Raw genomic sequence first — 16,495 nt, 5'->3', positions numbered from 1 at the left:
AAAAACTGAAATCTGAGTAAGATTAAATATCTCAAATAAGGGTGATATTTGCTTATTTTCTGTCTGATAAGATAATTCTTCTCACTAAGCAGATTTTATGTTAGAATGTTTTACTTGTTTTAAGGGTTTTGGTCCTAAATGATGTCAGTAAGATATTACAGCTTGTTGCTGAGATTTGATGACCTATATTGAGTAAAACATGCTTGAAATTAGAATATCAACTGTTGCAAAGCTGTGTCATCAACACTCACAAGTATAAAACTACTTTTTCAAAGTAATAATATCTTATTTCAAGCATGAAAAAATAAATCATGACTTTGACACAATTGTGTCTCATAATTAAAACAGATGACAGCCAAATGGACTTTGCTGTTTTATTTTCAATGAAACAATAGAAAATACGTACTCATATAGTAGTACACTTGTTATTAGTGAGAATATTCTTATTTTAAGGTATTTTTGGGTTCATTAAGGTTAGCTAATTTGACTTGTTTTGGAAAGTCTTGACAAGCCGAATTTTCTTGTTCTATTGGCAGATAATTTTGCTTAGTTCAAATAAAATACCCCTAATTTTTGTAGTTTTTTTTCCTGATTTTGAACACTGACTTTTTGCAGTGTGTAAAATCTTTCATGCAAGGAGTCCTGCAGCGTGTTTTCTCTTGTAAAGATGGACAGCCAGTTAACAGCTAAATGTCCTAAAATAAGCACACAAGGTTGTTTTTTTGTAGTATTTTTGTCATGTCATTGACAAAAAGGTACACTACACTAGGGATGTCCCGATCCAGGTTTTTGCACTTCCGATCCGATACCGATATTGTTTTTGCACTTCCGATCCGATACCGATACTGACCGATACCGGCCTATCCGAGCATGTATTAAAGTTTAAAGTTATTTAGCCTACTTAGTTGTCAGAATCATGTTGAAAAGGGTTTTAGTACTCTTGATAACAACTAGCCAGCTGAATTAGGGGAGTTTGAATAATACACAATGGTTGGTAACAAGAAACTGACCTGTTTATTCAAGGATAAACGCAAAATAGACAAAATTATACATGACAAACAGAAATGGCATCATTGAACTAGGGCTGGGCGATATGGCCTTTTTTTAATATTGCGATATTTTAAGGCCATATTGTGATACACGATATATATCTCGATATTTTGCCTTAGCCTTGAATGAACACTTGATGCATATAATCACAGCAGTATGATGATTCTGTGTGTTTTGATTGATTGATTGAGACTTTTATTAGTAGGTTGCACAGTGAAGTACATATTCCGTACAATTGACCACTAAATGGTAACACCCGAATACGTTTTTCAACTTGTTTAAGTCGGGGTCCACTTAAATTGATTCATGATACAGATATATACTATCAGATATATACGGTACTATCATCATAATACAGTCATCACACAAGATAATCACATTGAATTATTTACATTATTTATAATCCAGGGTGTGGAGGGGGGCGCCGGATGTAAGTGTCAAAAAGACAGCCAAAAGAGTTTGATATGAGAATAAATATAAAGTTAAAATAAAGGGTAGAAATGCATCCATTTGCAGGAAATGTAGTCTTGATTTTCAACATTTTCTTTTAAGGCTTGGATGTCTACATTAAAACATTCTTCTTCATACTGGATTAATATATGCTACTTTTAAACTTTCATGCAGAGAAGGAAATCACAACTAAAAAAAATCACTAATTTTTTCATACGGTGTTGATGTGGACATTTTTGCCTCTGTATTTTGATGGTGTGGACGTGTGGCACCGAACGGAGATAAGCGTCTCGACAGACGTTATAATATTTGAACAATGATGACGAAAACTGTTTTCTCTGTCGTGTCGGTGTGTTGAAAATTGTTATGCGCTTATTTTTTTTATTTGATTTTGTGCGTGGCATATAATTGCTATGCGCAGAGGACGTTTAAACAGTGCGCAATTGCACAGGCGAGCACCTTAAGAGAGAACGTTGGTCACACGGCTGCGCTAGCATCACAGCTAACGTTAGCCATGCTGCTACCTCTCTACTCGGGGAGGGCTTATACGTATGTGACGTATGACGTGACAGTATGTGACGTGTGTAAGAAGGTGCACTTGCTGTCTATAAGAAGCACAGACACAGAAAAGAGTGAGAAGAGCCTGTCGTGTACTACCAGCAGCTAAAAGCAACTGCGTTAGAATCCACAGACCTGTGGATGTGTTGAAGGTGTGCTGGAAAATGCGGAACGGAAATTATAGGGAGCAGCAGAAAAGTGGAATGTACTATTTAAATAGGTGCGTTGGAAAACACAGAGCAGAGTTGTTTTTTTTAACTGGATCTGGATCGGCATTTTCCCATGCCTTGCCGATACGCATTTTTTTGCAAATATCGGCGGCCGATCCGATCCAAATATCGGATTGGGACATCCTTACACTACACTGCAGCCTATTTGGGGCTAGCAGCTACTTTACACAACAGCTACTTAGTGGGGATGTAACGTTTTTTTTTCAAAATCTGTTAATAACTTTTTAAGTTATGTTGCTACCAAACAAACTACAACTCCTGGCGAAAACATAACCTTTGTATATTGCCTTCAACATCAGTACACACTAACAAGGAGGAAGGATAAATAATAGGGGTGAAACAGTACACAAAAATTTCGGTTCGGTACGTACCTCGGTTTAGAGGTCACGGTTCGGTTCATTTTCGGTACAGTAAGAAAACAACAAAATATACATTTTTGGGTTATTTATTTACCAAATTTGGAAACAATGGCTTTATCCTTTTAACATTGGGAACACTATAATAATTCTGCCTACGTTAATCAACATTAAACTGCCTCAAGTTTGCGTTGTGCGTGCGTATGTATGTGTGTGCTTACGTGCGTAGGTAATGAGGCTTGTTCAGTGTGTGTGTGCGGGCGTGCTTACGTGCGTAGGCAATGAGGCTTGTTCAGTGTCTGCGTGCGTGCGTAGGTAACGAGTGTTATTCTGTATCTTTAGGCGTAAGCCAAAGAGAGACAGGATACCGACCTTGTCTGATTGTCGCCCGCAGGTTTGTGGTTTTATTTTATTTTCTAAGGTGTTAACTATAGCAAATGTTGCATGTTTTGTTCTGCCACGGAATGGCGCTTAGAATGTACATTTCAATATTTTACAGACTGTTTGTATCCATCTTTTTCATTGTAAATGGTTAAAGATGTATATGTACACTGAAAAGTTTTACATGGCTGAGGGCGTAAGCCAAAGAAAGATGGGATACCGACATTGTCTGATTGTCGCCCGCAGGTTTGAAGGAAGAGAAATAAAGCTGAGAACAGTGGAAAAAGTCTCATCATTGTGCTGCCCCAAATCAGTTACAATAGCCACTCTTTGCTCTGATTACTGCTTTGCACAGTCTCGACATTCTCTCAATGAGCCAGAAAGGGTTTTTACTTCACAGGTGTCATAGTTATGATACCTTCAGTGACAATCTACAATATAAATAGTCATGAAAATAAAGAAAACACATTGAATGAGAAGGTGTGTCCAAACTTTTGGCCTGTACTGTATATAAAACCCTAATGGAGGTGTTTGGATGTTATTTTAAAGGCCTATAGAAACCCACTACTACCGACCACGCAGTCTGATAGTTTATATATCAATGATGAAATCTTAAATTGCAACACATGCCAATACGGCCGGGTTAGCTTACTAAAGTGCAATTTTAAATTTCGCGCCGAAATATCCTCCTGAAAACGTTTCGGTATGATGACGCCTGTGCGTGACGTCACGGATTGTAGAGGACATTTTGGGACAGCATGGTGGCCAGCTATCAAGTCGTCTGTTTTCATCGCAAAATTCCACAGTATTCTGGACATCGGTGTTGGTGAATCTTTTGCAATTTGTTCAATGAACAATGGAGACAGCAAAGAAGTTGCTGTAGGTGGGAAGCGGTGTATTGCGGCCGGCTGCAGCAACACAAACACAGCCGGTGTTTCATTGGTTACATTCCCGAAAGATGACAGTCAAGCTTTACCATTGGCCTGTGGAGAACTGGGACAACAGAGACTCTTACCAGGAGGACTTTTAGAGTTGGATATGCAGACGCGGTACCGTGAGTACGCAGCTGCGGCTTCCAAACATTTGATCGCTTGCCCGTACGTGCGTGCCGCTATGTGCATGTCACGTACGTAACTTTGGGGACTTTGGGGAAATATATGTGCTGTATGAACTTTGGGGAGGTGAATGGTACTTTGGGCTGTGGGATTGAGTGTGTTGTGCAGGTGTTTGAGTTGTATTGGCGGGTTATATGGACGGGAGGGGGGAGGTGTTTGTTATGCGGGATTAATTTGTGGCATATTAAATATAAGCCTGATTGTGTTGTGGCTAATAGAGTATATACATGTCTTGTGTTTATTTACTGTTTTAGTCATTCCCAGCTGAATATCAGGTCCCACCCACCTCTCACAGCATCTTCCCTATTTGAATCGCTCCCACTGCCCTCTAGTCCTTCACTCTCACTTTCCTCATCCACAAATCTTTCATCCTCGCTCATATTAATGGGGAAATCGTCACTTTCTCGGTCCGAATCGCACTCGCTGCTTGTGGCCATGATTGTAAACAATGTGCAGATGTGAGGAGCTCCACAACCTGTGACGTCACGCGCATATCGTCTGCTACTTCCGGTACAGGCAAGGCTTTTTTATCAGCGGCCAAAAGTTGCGAATATTATCTTCAATGTTCTCTACTAAATCCTTTCAGCAAAAATATGGCAATATCGCGAAATGATCAAGAATGACACATAGAATGGACCTGCTATCCCCGTTTAAATAAGAAAATCGCATTTCAGTAGGCCTTTAAGGGCTTTATAGGCAGAATTGAACAGCTCCTATAAGCTCCATTTTAAGCGGGCTTTTGATCCAATTTTATATTTACAATGCATTTAAAAAAATCCATTGGTCATCATGTCTTTCATAATAAATAAATGATAAATGAGTTATACTTGTATAGCGCTTTTCTACCTTCAAGGTACTCAAAGCGCTTTGACAGTATTTCCACATTCACACACACATTCACACACTGATGGCGGGAGCTGCCATGCAAGGCGTTAACCAGCAGCCATCAGGAGCAAGGGTGAAGTGTCTTGCCCAAGGACACAACAGACATGACTAGGATGGTAGAAGGTGGGGATTGAACCCCAGTAACCAGCAACCCTCCGATTGCTGGCACGGCCACTCTACCAACTTCGCCACGCCGTCCCTAAATAAAAAATGATTGTGAAAGATAGGCACAATACCCAAAAAAGTGCAGTTCCCCTTAAAGAAGATCCAAACAGGAGTAGAACCATGTTACTCACGTCCTTCTCTGGCCAGATACAAGTTCCTGGTGCCCGTCTGCACTTTTACTTTACTATCTACTTTCAGCTTGACCGCGTCGTTTTTGCTCACTGCAGCCACAATCAGCAGCTTTCTGCCGTCCACTCGGATGCCGCCAGCCTGCACGGGGTAACATAAGGCTGATTTTAGAAAAAGGCAACTTGCTGTGAAGTCATACAGACTGGATGATACCTCTTTGTCGTCCTCTGCTGCAGTTATACATCGGTCTGCCGCCTCTTTTGCTTTGAACTGAGCAAATGCACAACCTGAAGGAAAGAGCAGCGCCGGGGGATAAGTGCGTGACACAAAAAAAAGTGGCGAGGAGAGCATCCCGCATGAGCGGTGGTTGACTAGCCTTTTGAATGTCCAGTGGCTGGATGGAAAACAATCTTGATGTAGTTCAGTTCTCCGTACTGGAGGAGAACTTCTTCCAGGCCTTCCTCCTCTGTGTCGAAGGACAGGTTCCTATGGAAGGACAAGACATGTTTGAATACAAGCACCTCGGATAAGGGAAAGACAACGAGAGAAGCTGCCAACCTGATGAAGACGGTCCTGCCCTCTTGCACGTCTGAAGGGAGCTGCCGCTTTGCTTTCTTTGGAGCTAATGTGAATGAAATAGAGTTATGAGGAACACTAAGAAAAAACATGCAAAAGAACACAAGATAAAGGAAAATACCTGATGTGTCATCTCCATCCTCGTCTTCATCCTCACTGTCATCTTCATCTGAATCAAGGCTATGGTCGTCGTCGTCGTCGTCTCCCTTCTGGGAGTCTTTTTCATCATCATCATCATCATCTTCACTATCTTCATCATCATCATCATCTTCACTCTCTTGTTTTTCATCATCAGCAGACTGTGGCTGCTCCATCGGTGGCTCAGATGTTTTAGCACTAACCCTGTGGGCAGATAACTGGATGGTGAAGACCTTGTTCACACTGCCAACCTGAAAAACCCTATCCCTTTCCTTCTGCTTATCCCAAACAAGGAAAGCTGGAACCTACACCAGCTGACTTGGGGCATTATTAGACATATTGCATGTTTGGTTTAGGAGTTATGCTTGAAACATTTTTTTAATTGCTTCAAAAGCATTATCTCGGGATTCTAAGAACATTACTGTCATATTGAGTAAAAAAACACATTTTTGTGTTTGCAAACCTCAGAAAAGCTCATGTTTCTAGTAAAACTCACAAATATACATTAATACATGCATTATTAGACATATTGCATGTTTGGTTTAGGAGTTGTGCTTGAAACATGTTTTATTGCTTCAAAAGCATTATTAATACATGCATTATTAGACATATTGCATGTTTGGTTTAGGAGTTGTGCTTGAAACATGTTTTATTGCTTCAAAAGCATTATTAATACATGCATTATTAGACATATTGCATGTTTGGTTTAGGAGTTGTGCTTGAAACATTTTTTTGCTTCAAAAGCATTATCTCAGGATTCTAAGAACATTACTGTCATATTAAGTAAAAAAAACAAATTTTTGTGTTTACAAACCTTAGAAAAGCTCATGTTTCTAGTAAAACTCACAAAGATACATTAAGAAAGGCATTATTAGACATATTGCATGTTTGGTTTAGAAGTTGTGCTTGAAACATTTTTTTTATTGCTTCAAAAGCATTATTAATAAAGGCATTATTAGACATATTGCATGTGTGGTTTAGGAGTTATGCTTGAAACATTTTTTTATTGCTTCAAAAGCATTATCTCAGGATTCTAAGAACATTACTGTCATATTAAATAAAAAAACACATTTTTGTGTTTACAAACCTTAGAAAAGCTCATGTTTCTAGTAAAACTCACAAAGGTACATTAAGAAAGGCATTATTAGACATATTGCATATTTGGTTGAGGAGTTATGCTTGAAACATTTTTTTAATTGCTTCAAAAGCATTATCTCAGGATTCTAAGAACATTACTGTCATATTGAGTAAAAAACACATTTTTGTGTTTGCAAACCTTAGAAAAGCTCATGTTTCTAGTAAAACTCACAAAGATACATTAATACATGCATTATTAGACATATTGCATGTTTGGTTTAGGAGTGGTGCTTGAAACATTTTTTTATTGCTTCAAAAGCATTATTAATAAAGGCATTATTAGACATATTGCATGTTTGGTTTAGGAGTTATGCTTGAAACATTTTTTATTGCTTCAAAAGCATTATCTCAGGATTCTAAGAACATTACTGTCATATTAAGTAAAAAAAACACATTTTTGTGTTTACAAACCTTAGAAAAGCTCATGTTTCTAGTAAAACTCACAAAGATACATTAAGAAAGGCATTATTAGACATATTGCATGTTTGGTTTAGGAGTTGTGCTTGAAACATGTTTTATTGCTTCAAAAGCATTATTAATACATGCATTATTAGACATATTGCATTTTTGGTTTAGGAGTTGTGCTTGAAACATGTTTTATTGCATCAAAAGCATTATATCAGGATTCTAAGAACATTACTGTCATATTGAGTAAAACACACATTTTTGTGTTTGCAAACCTTAGAAAAGCTCATGTTTCTAGTAAAACTCACAAAGATACATTAATACATGCATTATTAGACACATTGTATGTTTGGTTTAGGAGTTGTGCTTGAAACATGTTTTATTGCTTCAAAAGCATTATGTCAGGATTCTAAGAATATTACTGTCATATTGAGTAAAAAACACATTTTTGTGTTTGCAAATCTTACAAAGACACATATTTCCTGTGAAATTATCCAACACACATTATTACAGGAATTATTAGACATAATGCATGTTTGGTTTAGGAGTTATGCTTGAAACATTTTTTGTATCACTTCAAAAGCATTATCTCAGGATTCTAAGAACGCACGGGTCACGTATAGACAAACAACTATTGTTAGAATACCGTATTTTTCGGACTATAAGTTGCTCCAGAGTATAAGTCGCACCGGCCGAAAATGCATAATAAAGAAGGAAAAAATCATATATAAGTCGCACTGGAGTATAAGTCGCATTTTTGGGGGAAATTTATTTGATAAAAGCCAACACCAAGAATAGACATTTGAAAGGCAATTTAAAATAAATAAAAAATAGTGAACAACAGGCTGAATAAGTGTATGTTATATGAGGCATAAATAACCAACTGAGAACGTGCCTGGTATGTTAACGTAACATATTATGGTAAGAGTCATTCAAATAACTATAACATATAGAACATGCTCAACGCAGACAAAACAGAGACAGGGCGAAATCACGAGGCTTAGCACATTTCCATTCTGAATAATCACATATTGTGTCTACTGGGGCTGCTTGCATAATATGTGACCCCTCCCTTTAGAAGCAGCCTCAGCAATGTTAACTAGGGAACTCCTGAATAAAATGGGGAGCACAGGGGCTGTACCTCAGAGAGTGGTGGGAGACTGTAACTGAGTGTGCAGCCCCATACGTTTCTCCCCATGAGCAAAATTGTACTCTGTCTCTGCTTGATTCCTTGCTGTTTAATAGATAGTTCGGTGCTTAAACCTGACAACTATTCACACAAACTCAAAGCTGAAGTACGCTCTTGTGTCACGTAGCTTGCGTCTTCTTGTTTAAAGCTCTTTTGCAGTGGCTGACGCATGAATTCGTCTCCAGAAATGCTAGAGGATAGTGTTGCCCTGCACGAGCAACCACAACTCTTGTTGACTAGCTAATATCTTCCTGGGAGTAGTAACAGTAGTAGTAAACAATGGTGACTGAAGCAACATCCACATTGTTGTTGTTACAGTAACGAATCATTTTGAAACAACGGTCACTTTTCTAGTTCAAATGTACTAGGGTCTGAGGTTTTTCAACGTTTAAATCTTTAAATCAACTCTAGATCTATCTGTCGATATAAAGTTTGTTGTTTGTTTTTTACTTCTGTATGCCGTTTTTGTTAAGAAAACAAAACATGCAATATTTTCCCCTCCCAAAAATGTCAAAGTGGAATATTTGATGTCAAGTAATTGGAGCCTTAAATATGTCAATAATCCATAACAACATTGATTTTGATCATTAAAGGTTGAACAATGACTGTTTAAAACTAATCATAATACAAATATTGGGGATCCAAAAGAGCCCCATTCATAAAAGTGTTTTTTTATTTGTTTAAATACCGTTTTTGTCAAGGAAAATATTTGTTCTAATGGAAAACACAAATTATGCATTTTTCCCAAAACATTTCTAAATGGAATATTTGATGTGAAGCAATTGAACCATTAAATATGTCAATAATCCATAAGAACATTGATTTTGATCATTAATGGTTGAACAATGACTGTTTAAAAAAAAATCATAATTATACAATTATTGGAGATCCAAAAGGGCTCCATTCATAAAAGTGTTAAAAAATAACTTTTTGTAATGTTTTTTGTTTGTTTTTATACCGTTTTTGTCATAGAAAATCTTTTTTTTTTTAAATGGAAAACACAAAATATGCATTTTTCCCCAAAAATATTTCTAAATGGAATATTTGATGTGAAGTAATTGAAGCCTTTAATAGGTCAATAATTCATAACATTGATTTTGATCATTAATGGTTGAACAATGACTGTTTAAAAAAAAATCATAATAATACAATTATTGGGGATCCAAAAGAGCCCCATTCATAAGTGTTTAAAAATAACCATTTGTAATGTTTTTTGTTTGTTTTATACTGTTTTTGCCATAGAAAACCTACATTTGTTTTATGGAAAATACAAAATATGCATTATTTTCCCCAAAAAAATATTTCTAAATGGAATATTTAATATGACGTGATTGAAGCCTTAAATATGTCAATAATCCATAACAACGTTGATTTTGATGATTAATTTTGATAACAATGACTGTTTTCAAAAAATGTAAAAATAACACAATTATTGGGGATCCAAAAGGGCCCCAGTCATAAAAGTGTAAAAAAATTACTTTTTGTAGAGTTTTTTGTTTGTTTTATACCTTTTTTGTCATAGAAAACCACATTTTTTTAATGGAAAACACAAAATATGCATCATTTTCCCCAAAAAATATTTCTAAATGGAATATTTGATGTGAAATAATTGAAGTCTTCAATAGGTCAATAATTCATAATATTGAACATTTTGATAACAATGACGGTTTTCACAAAATATAAAAATAACACAATTATTGGGGATCCAAAAGGCTCCAGTCATAAAAGTGTAAAAAAATAACTTTTGGCGAGTTTTTTGTTTGTTTTATACCTTTTTTGTCATAGAAAACCACATTTTTTAATGAAAAACAGAAAATATGCATTATTTTCCCCAAAAAATATTTCTAAATGGAATATTTGATGTGAAGTAATTGAAGTCTTCAAAAGGTCAATAGTTCATGACATTGATTTTGATTCATTATTATTTTTTGAACAATGACAGTTTTAAAGGGGAAAAAATGCATGGCAGCTTTGTGTTATTAGTCAACATTGCAACTTTTTCTTGTTACATTTCACCTCTATGCTCTTTTATTTCACCTTTTAAGGTTTTTTTCTGTAATGGTATCTTTAAAATGTGCCGTGGGCGGTGAAAAGTTAGCTGCGGGCCCCAAATGGCCCCTGGGCCGCACATTGGACATTACTGTACTGAATCATGTACTAAAAAAGCCGACCAATTCACAGCCCTGCGGTCCGCCTCACCGCTGACACAAAGCTAGATTTTTTTTTAGAGGTGCTCGTAAAAGGTCCGCCGAAGGCTTCGGACGGGGAGGAGCCAGCCGGGGTCAGTCATGCTATGTGACGCGAGAGCATATTTGAGCCTTTAGTGATGATTTGAAGCCCGTACTTGCTACTCCCTGCTTGATTCATTTCCTCGTCTTCGGCATCCGACTGAGGCTCTGATGGTTCTGCAGCGGTACCTTCAGGTTTAGTAGTCCCTGTGAAATGCAAATGACTTTGACTTGACTCTTTGTCACGGCAATGATTAGAAAATGAGAAATCGATGGTTTACAACGCCAATTACCTGAGCTGGAGGTTGTCTGCATGGCAACATACTTGTCCTTCGGCACAGCCCAGTCAACAGCCACTTGCCGACCTTTAAATGTTACACAATAAGAATGCAGCCACGCTAAAAATAAATGAAAGAAATAGCGACGGGTATTTTATTTACCTTTTATCTCCTTCAGGTTCATGGCTTTAAGCGCTATAGATGCTTCCCCCACTGTTTTAAACTGAACAAACGCAAAACCTCGCATCATACCATCTGTGAAAGAGACAGAAAGGTTTGTTCCAATGTGATCCAGCAGAAGAAGTGTACAAAAACATCTGTTTATGTTATGACTATGTCAGAACGATATTCCCGTATATTTCGGACTATAAGTCGCCGTTTTTTTCATAGTTTGGCCGGGGGTGCGACTTATACTCAGGAGCGACTTATGTGTGAAATTATTGACACATTACCGTAAAATATCAAATAATATTATTTAGCTCATTCACGTAAGAGACTAGACGTATAAGATTTCATGGGATTTAGCGATTAGGAGTGACAGATTGTTTGGTAAACGTATAGCATGTTCTATATGTTATAGTTATTTGAATGACTCTTACCATAATATGTTACGTTAACATACCAGGCACGTTCTCAGTTGGTTATTTATGCCTCATATAACGTACACTTATTCAGCCTGTTGTTCACTATTCTTTATTTATTTTAAATTGCCTTTCAAATGTCTATTCTTGGTTTTGGGTTTTATCAAATACATTTCCCCAAAAAATGCAACTTATACTTATACTCCAGTGCGACTTATATATGTTTTTTTCCTTCTTCATTATGCATTTTCAGCCGGTGCGACTTATACTCCGGAGCGATTTATAGTCCAAAAAATACGGTAATCTAACATTACGTCCATTATTGTCATTGCATAACTGAGGTTCTGAGGTAAATAACATAGTCCTGGCTACACGATTTGGAGAAAAAACTCCATTGCGATTTTTCTCTCCAAAATTGCGATTCGCGATTTTTATATTTTATACATATAAATGCATAAAACTGCGAAAATAACGAGTGAAGGAAGGCATGTTACTTTTAGACTGTCAATCAACATATTCTTGTCTCAAGTTGCCACACATTAAAACAAAATGCTATAATTTACTTTAACAAATATTAGGCTTTATGCAGCTTTTGTCAACACCAAGCCCTTAAACTAAATAAATAATATGTAAAAACTATACAGTGTTTATACCCTATAACAAGGGGTCACCAACCTTTTTGAAACCAAGAGCTACTTCTTGTGTACTGATTAATGCGAAGGGCTACCAGTTTGATACACACTTAAATAAATTGCCAGAAATAGCCAAAATGTTCAATTTACCTCTAACTCTGTTTTTATTAATAATTAATGATATTAATCTTTGTGGAAACACTGATCTTAATGATTTTTCACAATAAATATATATAGAAACAGATAAATATCAATGTGCAACACTTTATTTTTATATTTTCTCTAAGTGCACATTTTTCAAATTGAACATTTTCAAATGATCACTTCTAAGACAGTCTTGTGAAATCACAATATCCCATTTTAACTAGCTAGCCACTAACACTTTTTAACAAATCATGAGTTACTTTGCACCATGTTTGTACAAATAATAACTCATGTAAAATACAAAAGTCAACTCGCAATTTTTTAAATAAATCATGTCACACTTTGAACTGGACAACAAATCTGTTATCTGTTTCTTTGTCAGTTAGTGAAGACGAAGTCTTTAAAATATTTTCTTGGATTTTCAAATTCTATTTGAGTTTTGTCTCTCTTAGAATTAAAAATGTCGAGCAAAGCGAGACCAGCTTGCTAGTAAATAAATAAAATTAAAAAAATAGAGGCAGCTCACTGGTAAGTGCTGCTATTTGAGCTATTTTTAGAACAGGCCAGCGGGCTACTCATCTGGTCATTACGGGTGACCTGGTGCCCGCAGGCACCGCGTTGGTGACCCCTGCCCTATAATATACAGTACAGGCCAAAAGTTTGGACACACCTTCTAATTCAATGCGTTTTCTTTATTTTCATGACTATTTGTATAGTATTTTTATATTGTAGATTGTCACTGAAGGCATCAAAACTATGAATGAACACATGTGGAGTTATGTACTTAACAAAAAAGGTGAAATAACTGAAAACATGTTTTATATTCTATTTTGTTCAAAATAGCCGTCCTTTGCTCCGATTACTTTTTTGCCTTTCTTAGCATTCTCTCGATGAGCTTCAAGAGGTAGTCACCTGAAATGGTTTTCACTTCACAGGTGTGCTTGAAGCTCATCGAGAGAATGCCAAGCGTGTGCAAAGCAGTAATCAGAGCAAAGGGTGGCTATTTTGAAGAAACTAGAATGTAAAACACGTTTTCAGTTATTTCACCTTTTTTTGTTAGGTACATAACTCCACATGTGTTCATTCATAGTTTTGATGTGACAATCTACAATGTAAATAGTCATGAAAATAAAGAAAATGCATTGAATGAGGAGGCTTTTGGCCTGTACAAGTAACCATTTAAAAGGATATAAACTTGTATCTCTCATTACTGTAGAACTGTTTAGCATTGTATTGTCATTGGAAAGTTAAAAATGTAATCCCAAATAAATAAACAGAAACTAAAATGGACTCATTCTGTATGCCAAAATATACCTTAAAAAATACTGAACACCATAAAGTGCTCCTTTTTTACATACCGTATTTTCCGCACTATAAGGCGCACCTAAAAACCTCCAATTTTCTCAAAAGCTGACAGTGCGCCTTATAATCCGGTGCGCCTTATATATGGACCAATATTGAGCCACAACAGGTCTCGCAACTACGGGATGCATAACGTAACCCCAGCCTCTACTGTAGCGTCTATTCTATTCGCCTTATAATGCGGTGCGCCTTATATATGAACAAAGTTTTTAAATAGGCCATTCATTGAAGGTGCGTCTTATAATCCGGTGCGCCTTATAGTGCGGAAAATACGGTAGTTGAAAAAAATAGGTCAGGTTTTTTTGTTGTTGCCATCATTGCATTCTCATCCGTTCGTCCGTGTTGATGGGCTCATATTGCTCATCCAGGTTGAAGCATTTGGCTTTGTAATCATATTGTTTCCCTCCTAATTTTTGTTTCTTTGCGGAATTTCTCACCGGTGAGTCGCAAAGCTCTCTCTGCCCGTGCATCCTGTTTCGCGCTCCGTCCACCGCGCCAAAGATCGGAAATGACTGTAAAGAGGGCTCACTGCGTTCAGTTAATTCTACTGTTAAATAAACGCGCTATTGGGGCTGAGACCTATGCACAGAGAGTCCTGTTCTGCCTGTTTGAAGCGAGAAACAAAGAAACGCAGGGCTAAACAATTCTGATTGACAAACATGCCCGTCACTGAAATGCCGGTAGATTAAAAAAAAACCTGACCCTTGCCGTTATGTTATCGCACTGTTTAAAACCTTAAAAGGGGAACATTATCACAATTTCAGAATTGTTAAAACCATTAAAAATCAGTTCCCAGTGGCTTATTATATTTTTCGAAGTTTTTTTCAAAATTTTACCCATCACGCAATATCCCTAAAAAAGCTTCAAAGTGCCTGATTTTAACCATCGTTATATACACCCGTCCATTTTCCTGTGACGTCACATAGTGAAACCAACACAAACAAACATGGCGGAAAGAACAGCAAGCTATAGCGACATTAGCTCGGATTCAGACTCGGCTTAAGCAATTCAACAGATTACAAATGTATTGAAACGGATGGTTGTAGTGTAGAGGCAGGTAGCGAAAACGAAATTGAAGAAGAAACTGAAGCTATTGAGCCTTATCGGTTAGAACCGTATGCAAGCGAAAACGACGAAAACGACACGACAGCCAGCGACACGGGAGAAAGCGAGGACGAATTCGGCGATCGCCTTCTAACCAACGATTGGTATGTGTTTGTTTGGCATTAAAGGAAACTAACAACTATGAACTAGGTTTACAGCATATGAAATACATTTGGCAACAACATGCACTTTGAGAGTGCAGACAGCCCAATTTTCATCAATTAATATATTCTGTAGACATACCCTCATGTCAACAGGCCAGGGAAGCTAGGGTCGATATTCTTCTCTTGACGGTGTGAGCCAAGACATCCAGGGGGTTTAGCTCGCTCGTCTGCGGGAACAAACTGCCGCCATTGCTTGCCCTGCTACCGAGGCCCTTTGTCCCTGAATTGCTCACACACTCCGGCAGATTCAATGGGGGTCTGGCGGCAGATTTCTTTGACTTTATCGTTGGAAATGCATCTGCTTTGAGTGTCGCAGGATATCCACACATTCTTGCCATCTCTGTCGTAGCATAGCTTTCGTCGGTAAAGTGTGCGGAACAAATGTCCAATTTCTTGCCACTTTCGCATCTTTGGGCCACTGGTGCAACTTGAATCCGTCCCTGTTCGTGTTGTTACACCCTCCGACAACACACCGACGAGGCATGATGTCTCCAAGGTACGGAAAACAGTCGAAAAAACGGAAAATAACAGAGCTGATTTGACTCGGTGTTTGAGAAAATGGCGGATTGCTTCCCGATGTGACGCCACGTTGTGACGTCATCGCTCCGAGAGCAAATATTAGAAAGGCGTTTAATTCGCCAAAATTCACCCATTTAGAGTTCGGAAATCGGTTAAAAAAATATATGGTCTTTTTTCTGCAACATCAAGGTATATATTGACGCTTACATAGGTCTGGTGATAATGTTCCCCTTTAATGTTGATTAATCGTGCAGCCCTAATCTACACCACTGCTAACAATTCAGAACCCCTACCAAAAATATACAATTATTTGTTACCACAATTGGAAATCATTAGATTGCAAATATGTGCTTTTTAAGTCTGGGTATGTTCATCCAAGCATTTTACCTGCTTTGAGAGGGATTTTAGCTTCAAGAACCGACCCAAACGCTGCAAAAACCTGCTTCAGATGGTCCTCTGAACACTGCAACACAAAACATGTCCCGAGTCCCGCAATACTTCTCACAGTAGCTGCTGATGAAAGAAATCCTACAATACCTTAAAACTAAGATTCCTAATGATTAGTCGAGCTTTTAAGTTGTATTTCTCCAAATTTTGTGATTTCTTGACAGTCTCCTTTTTTGGCGGTGGTGGTGCTGCTGCTGCTGCTGGTGGTGGTGCTGCATCCTTCTCTTTTGTAGCTGCATATTAAACAAATACATATTAATGCCATGAGCAAG

General features: G+C 37.5%; 1 protein-coding gene across 1 annotated transcript in view; it reads right to left on the bottom strand.

Moving 5' to 3' along the window:
* The window catches only part of rbm28 (RNA binding motif protein 28), a 48,225-nt gene that overhangs the window by 21,778 nt on the left and 9,952 nt on the right, over positions 1-16,495 (bottom strand). The window contains exons 3-12 of the mRNA XM_061969555.1: positions 16,314-16,456; positions 16,164-16,239; positions 11,433-11,525; positions 11,286-11,357; positions 11,109-11,199; positions 6,017-6,237; positions 5,878-5,941; positions 5,696-5,805; positions 5,533-5,606; positions 5,322-5,460 (exon numbers count right to left, since the gene is read on the bottom strand). Coding sequence (XP_061825539.1) covers positions 5,322-5,460; positions 5,533-5,606; positions 5,696-5,805; positions 5,878-5,941; positions 6,017-6,237; positions 11,109-11,199; positions 11,286-11,357; positions 11,433-11,525; positions 16,164-16,239; positions 16,314-16,456 — 1,083 coding nt within the window. The remainder of the gene's footprint in view (positions 1-5,321; positions 5,461-5,532; positions 5,607-5,695; positions 5,806-5,877; positions 5,942-6,016; positions 6,238-11,108; positions 11,200-11,285; positions 11,358-11,432; positions 11,526-16,163; positions 16,240-16,313; positions 16,457-16,495) is intronic.

This window comes from Nerophis lumbriciformis, linkage group LG10 (assembly GCF_033978685.3).
Source record: "Nerophis lumbriciformis linkage group LG10, RoL_Nlum_v2.1, whole genome shotgun sequence".
Lineage (NCBI taxonomy): Eukaryota > Metazoa > Chordata > Actinopteri > Syngnathiformes > Syngnathidae > Nerophis > Nerophis lumbriciformis.
Note: the sequence above shows the minus strand (reverse complement) of the source record. Positions and strands in the feature narration are given on the sequence as shown.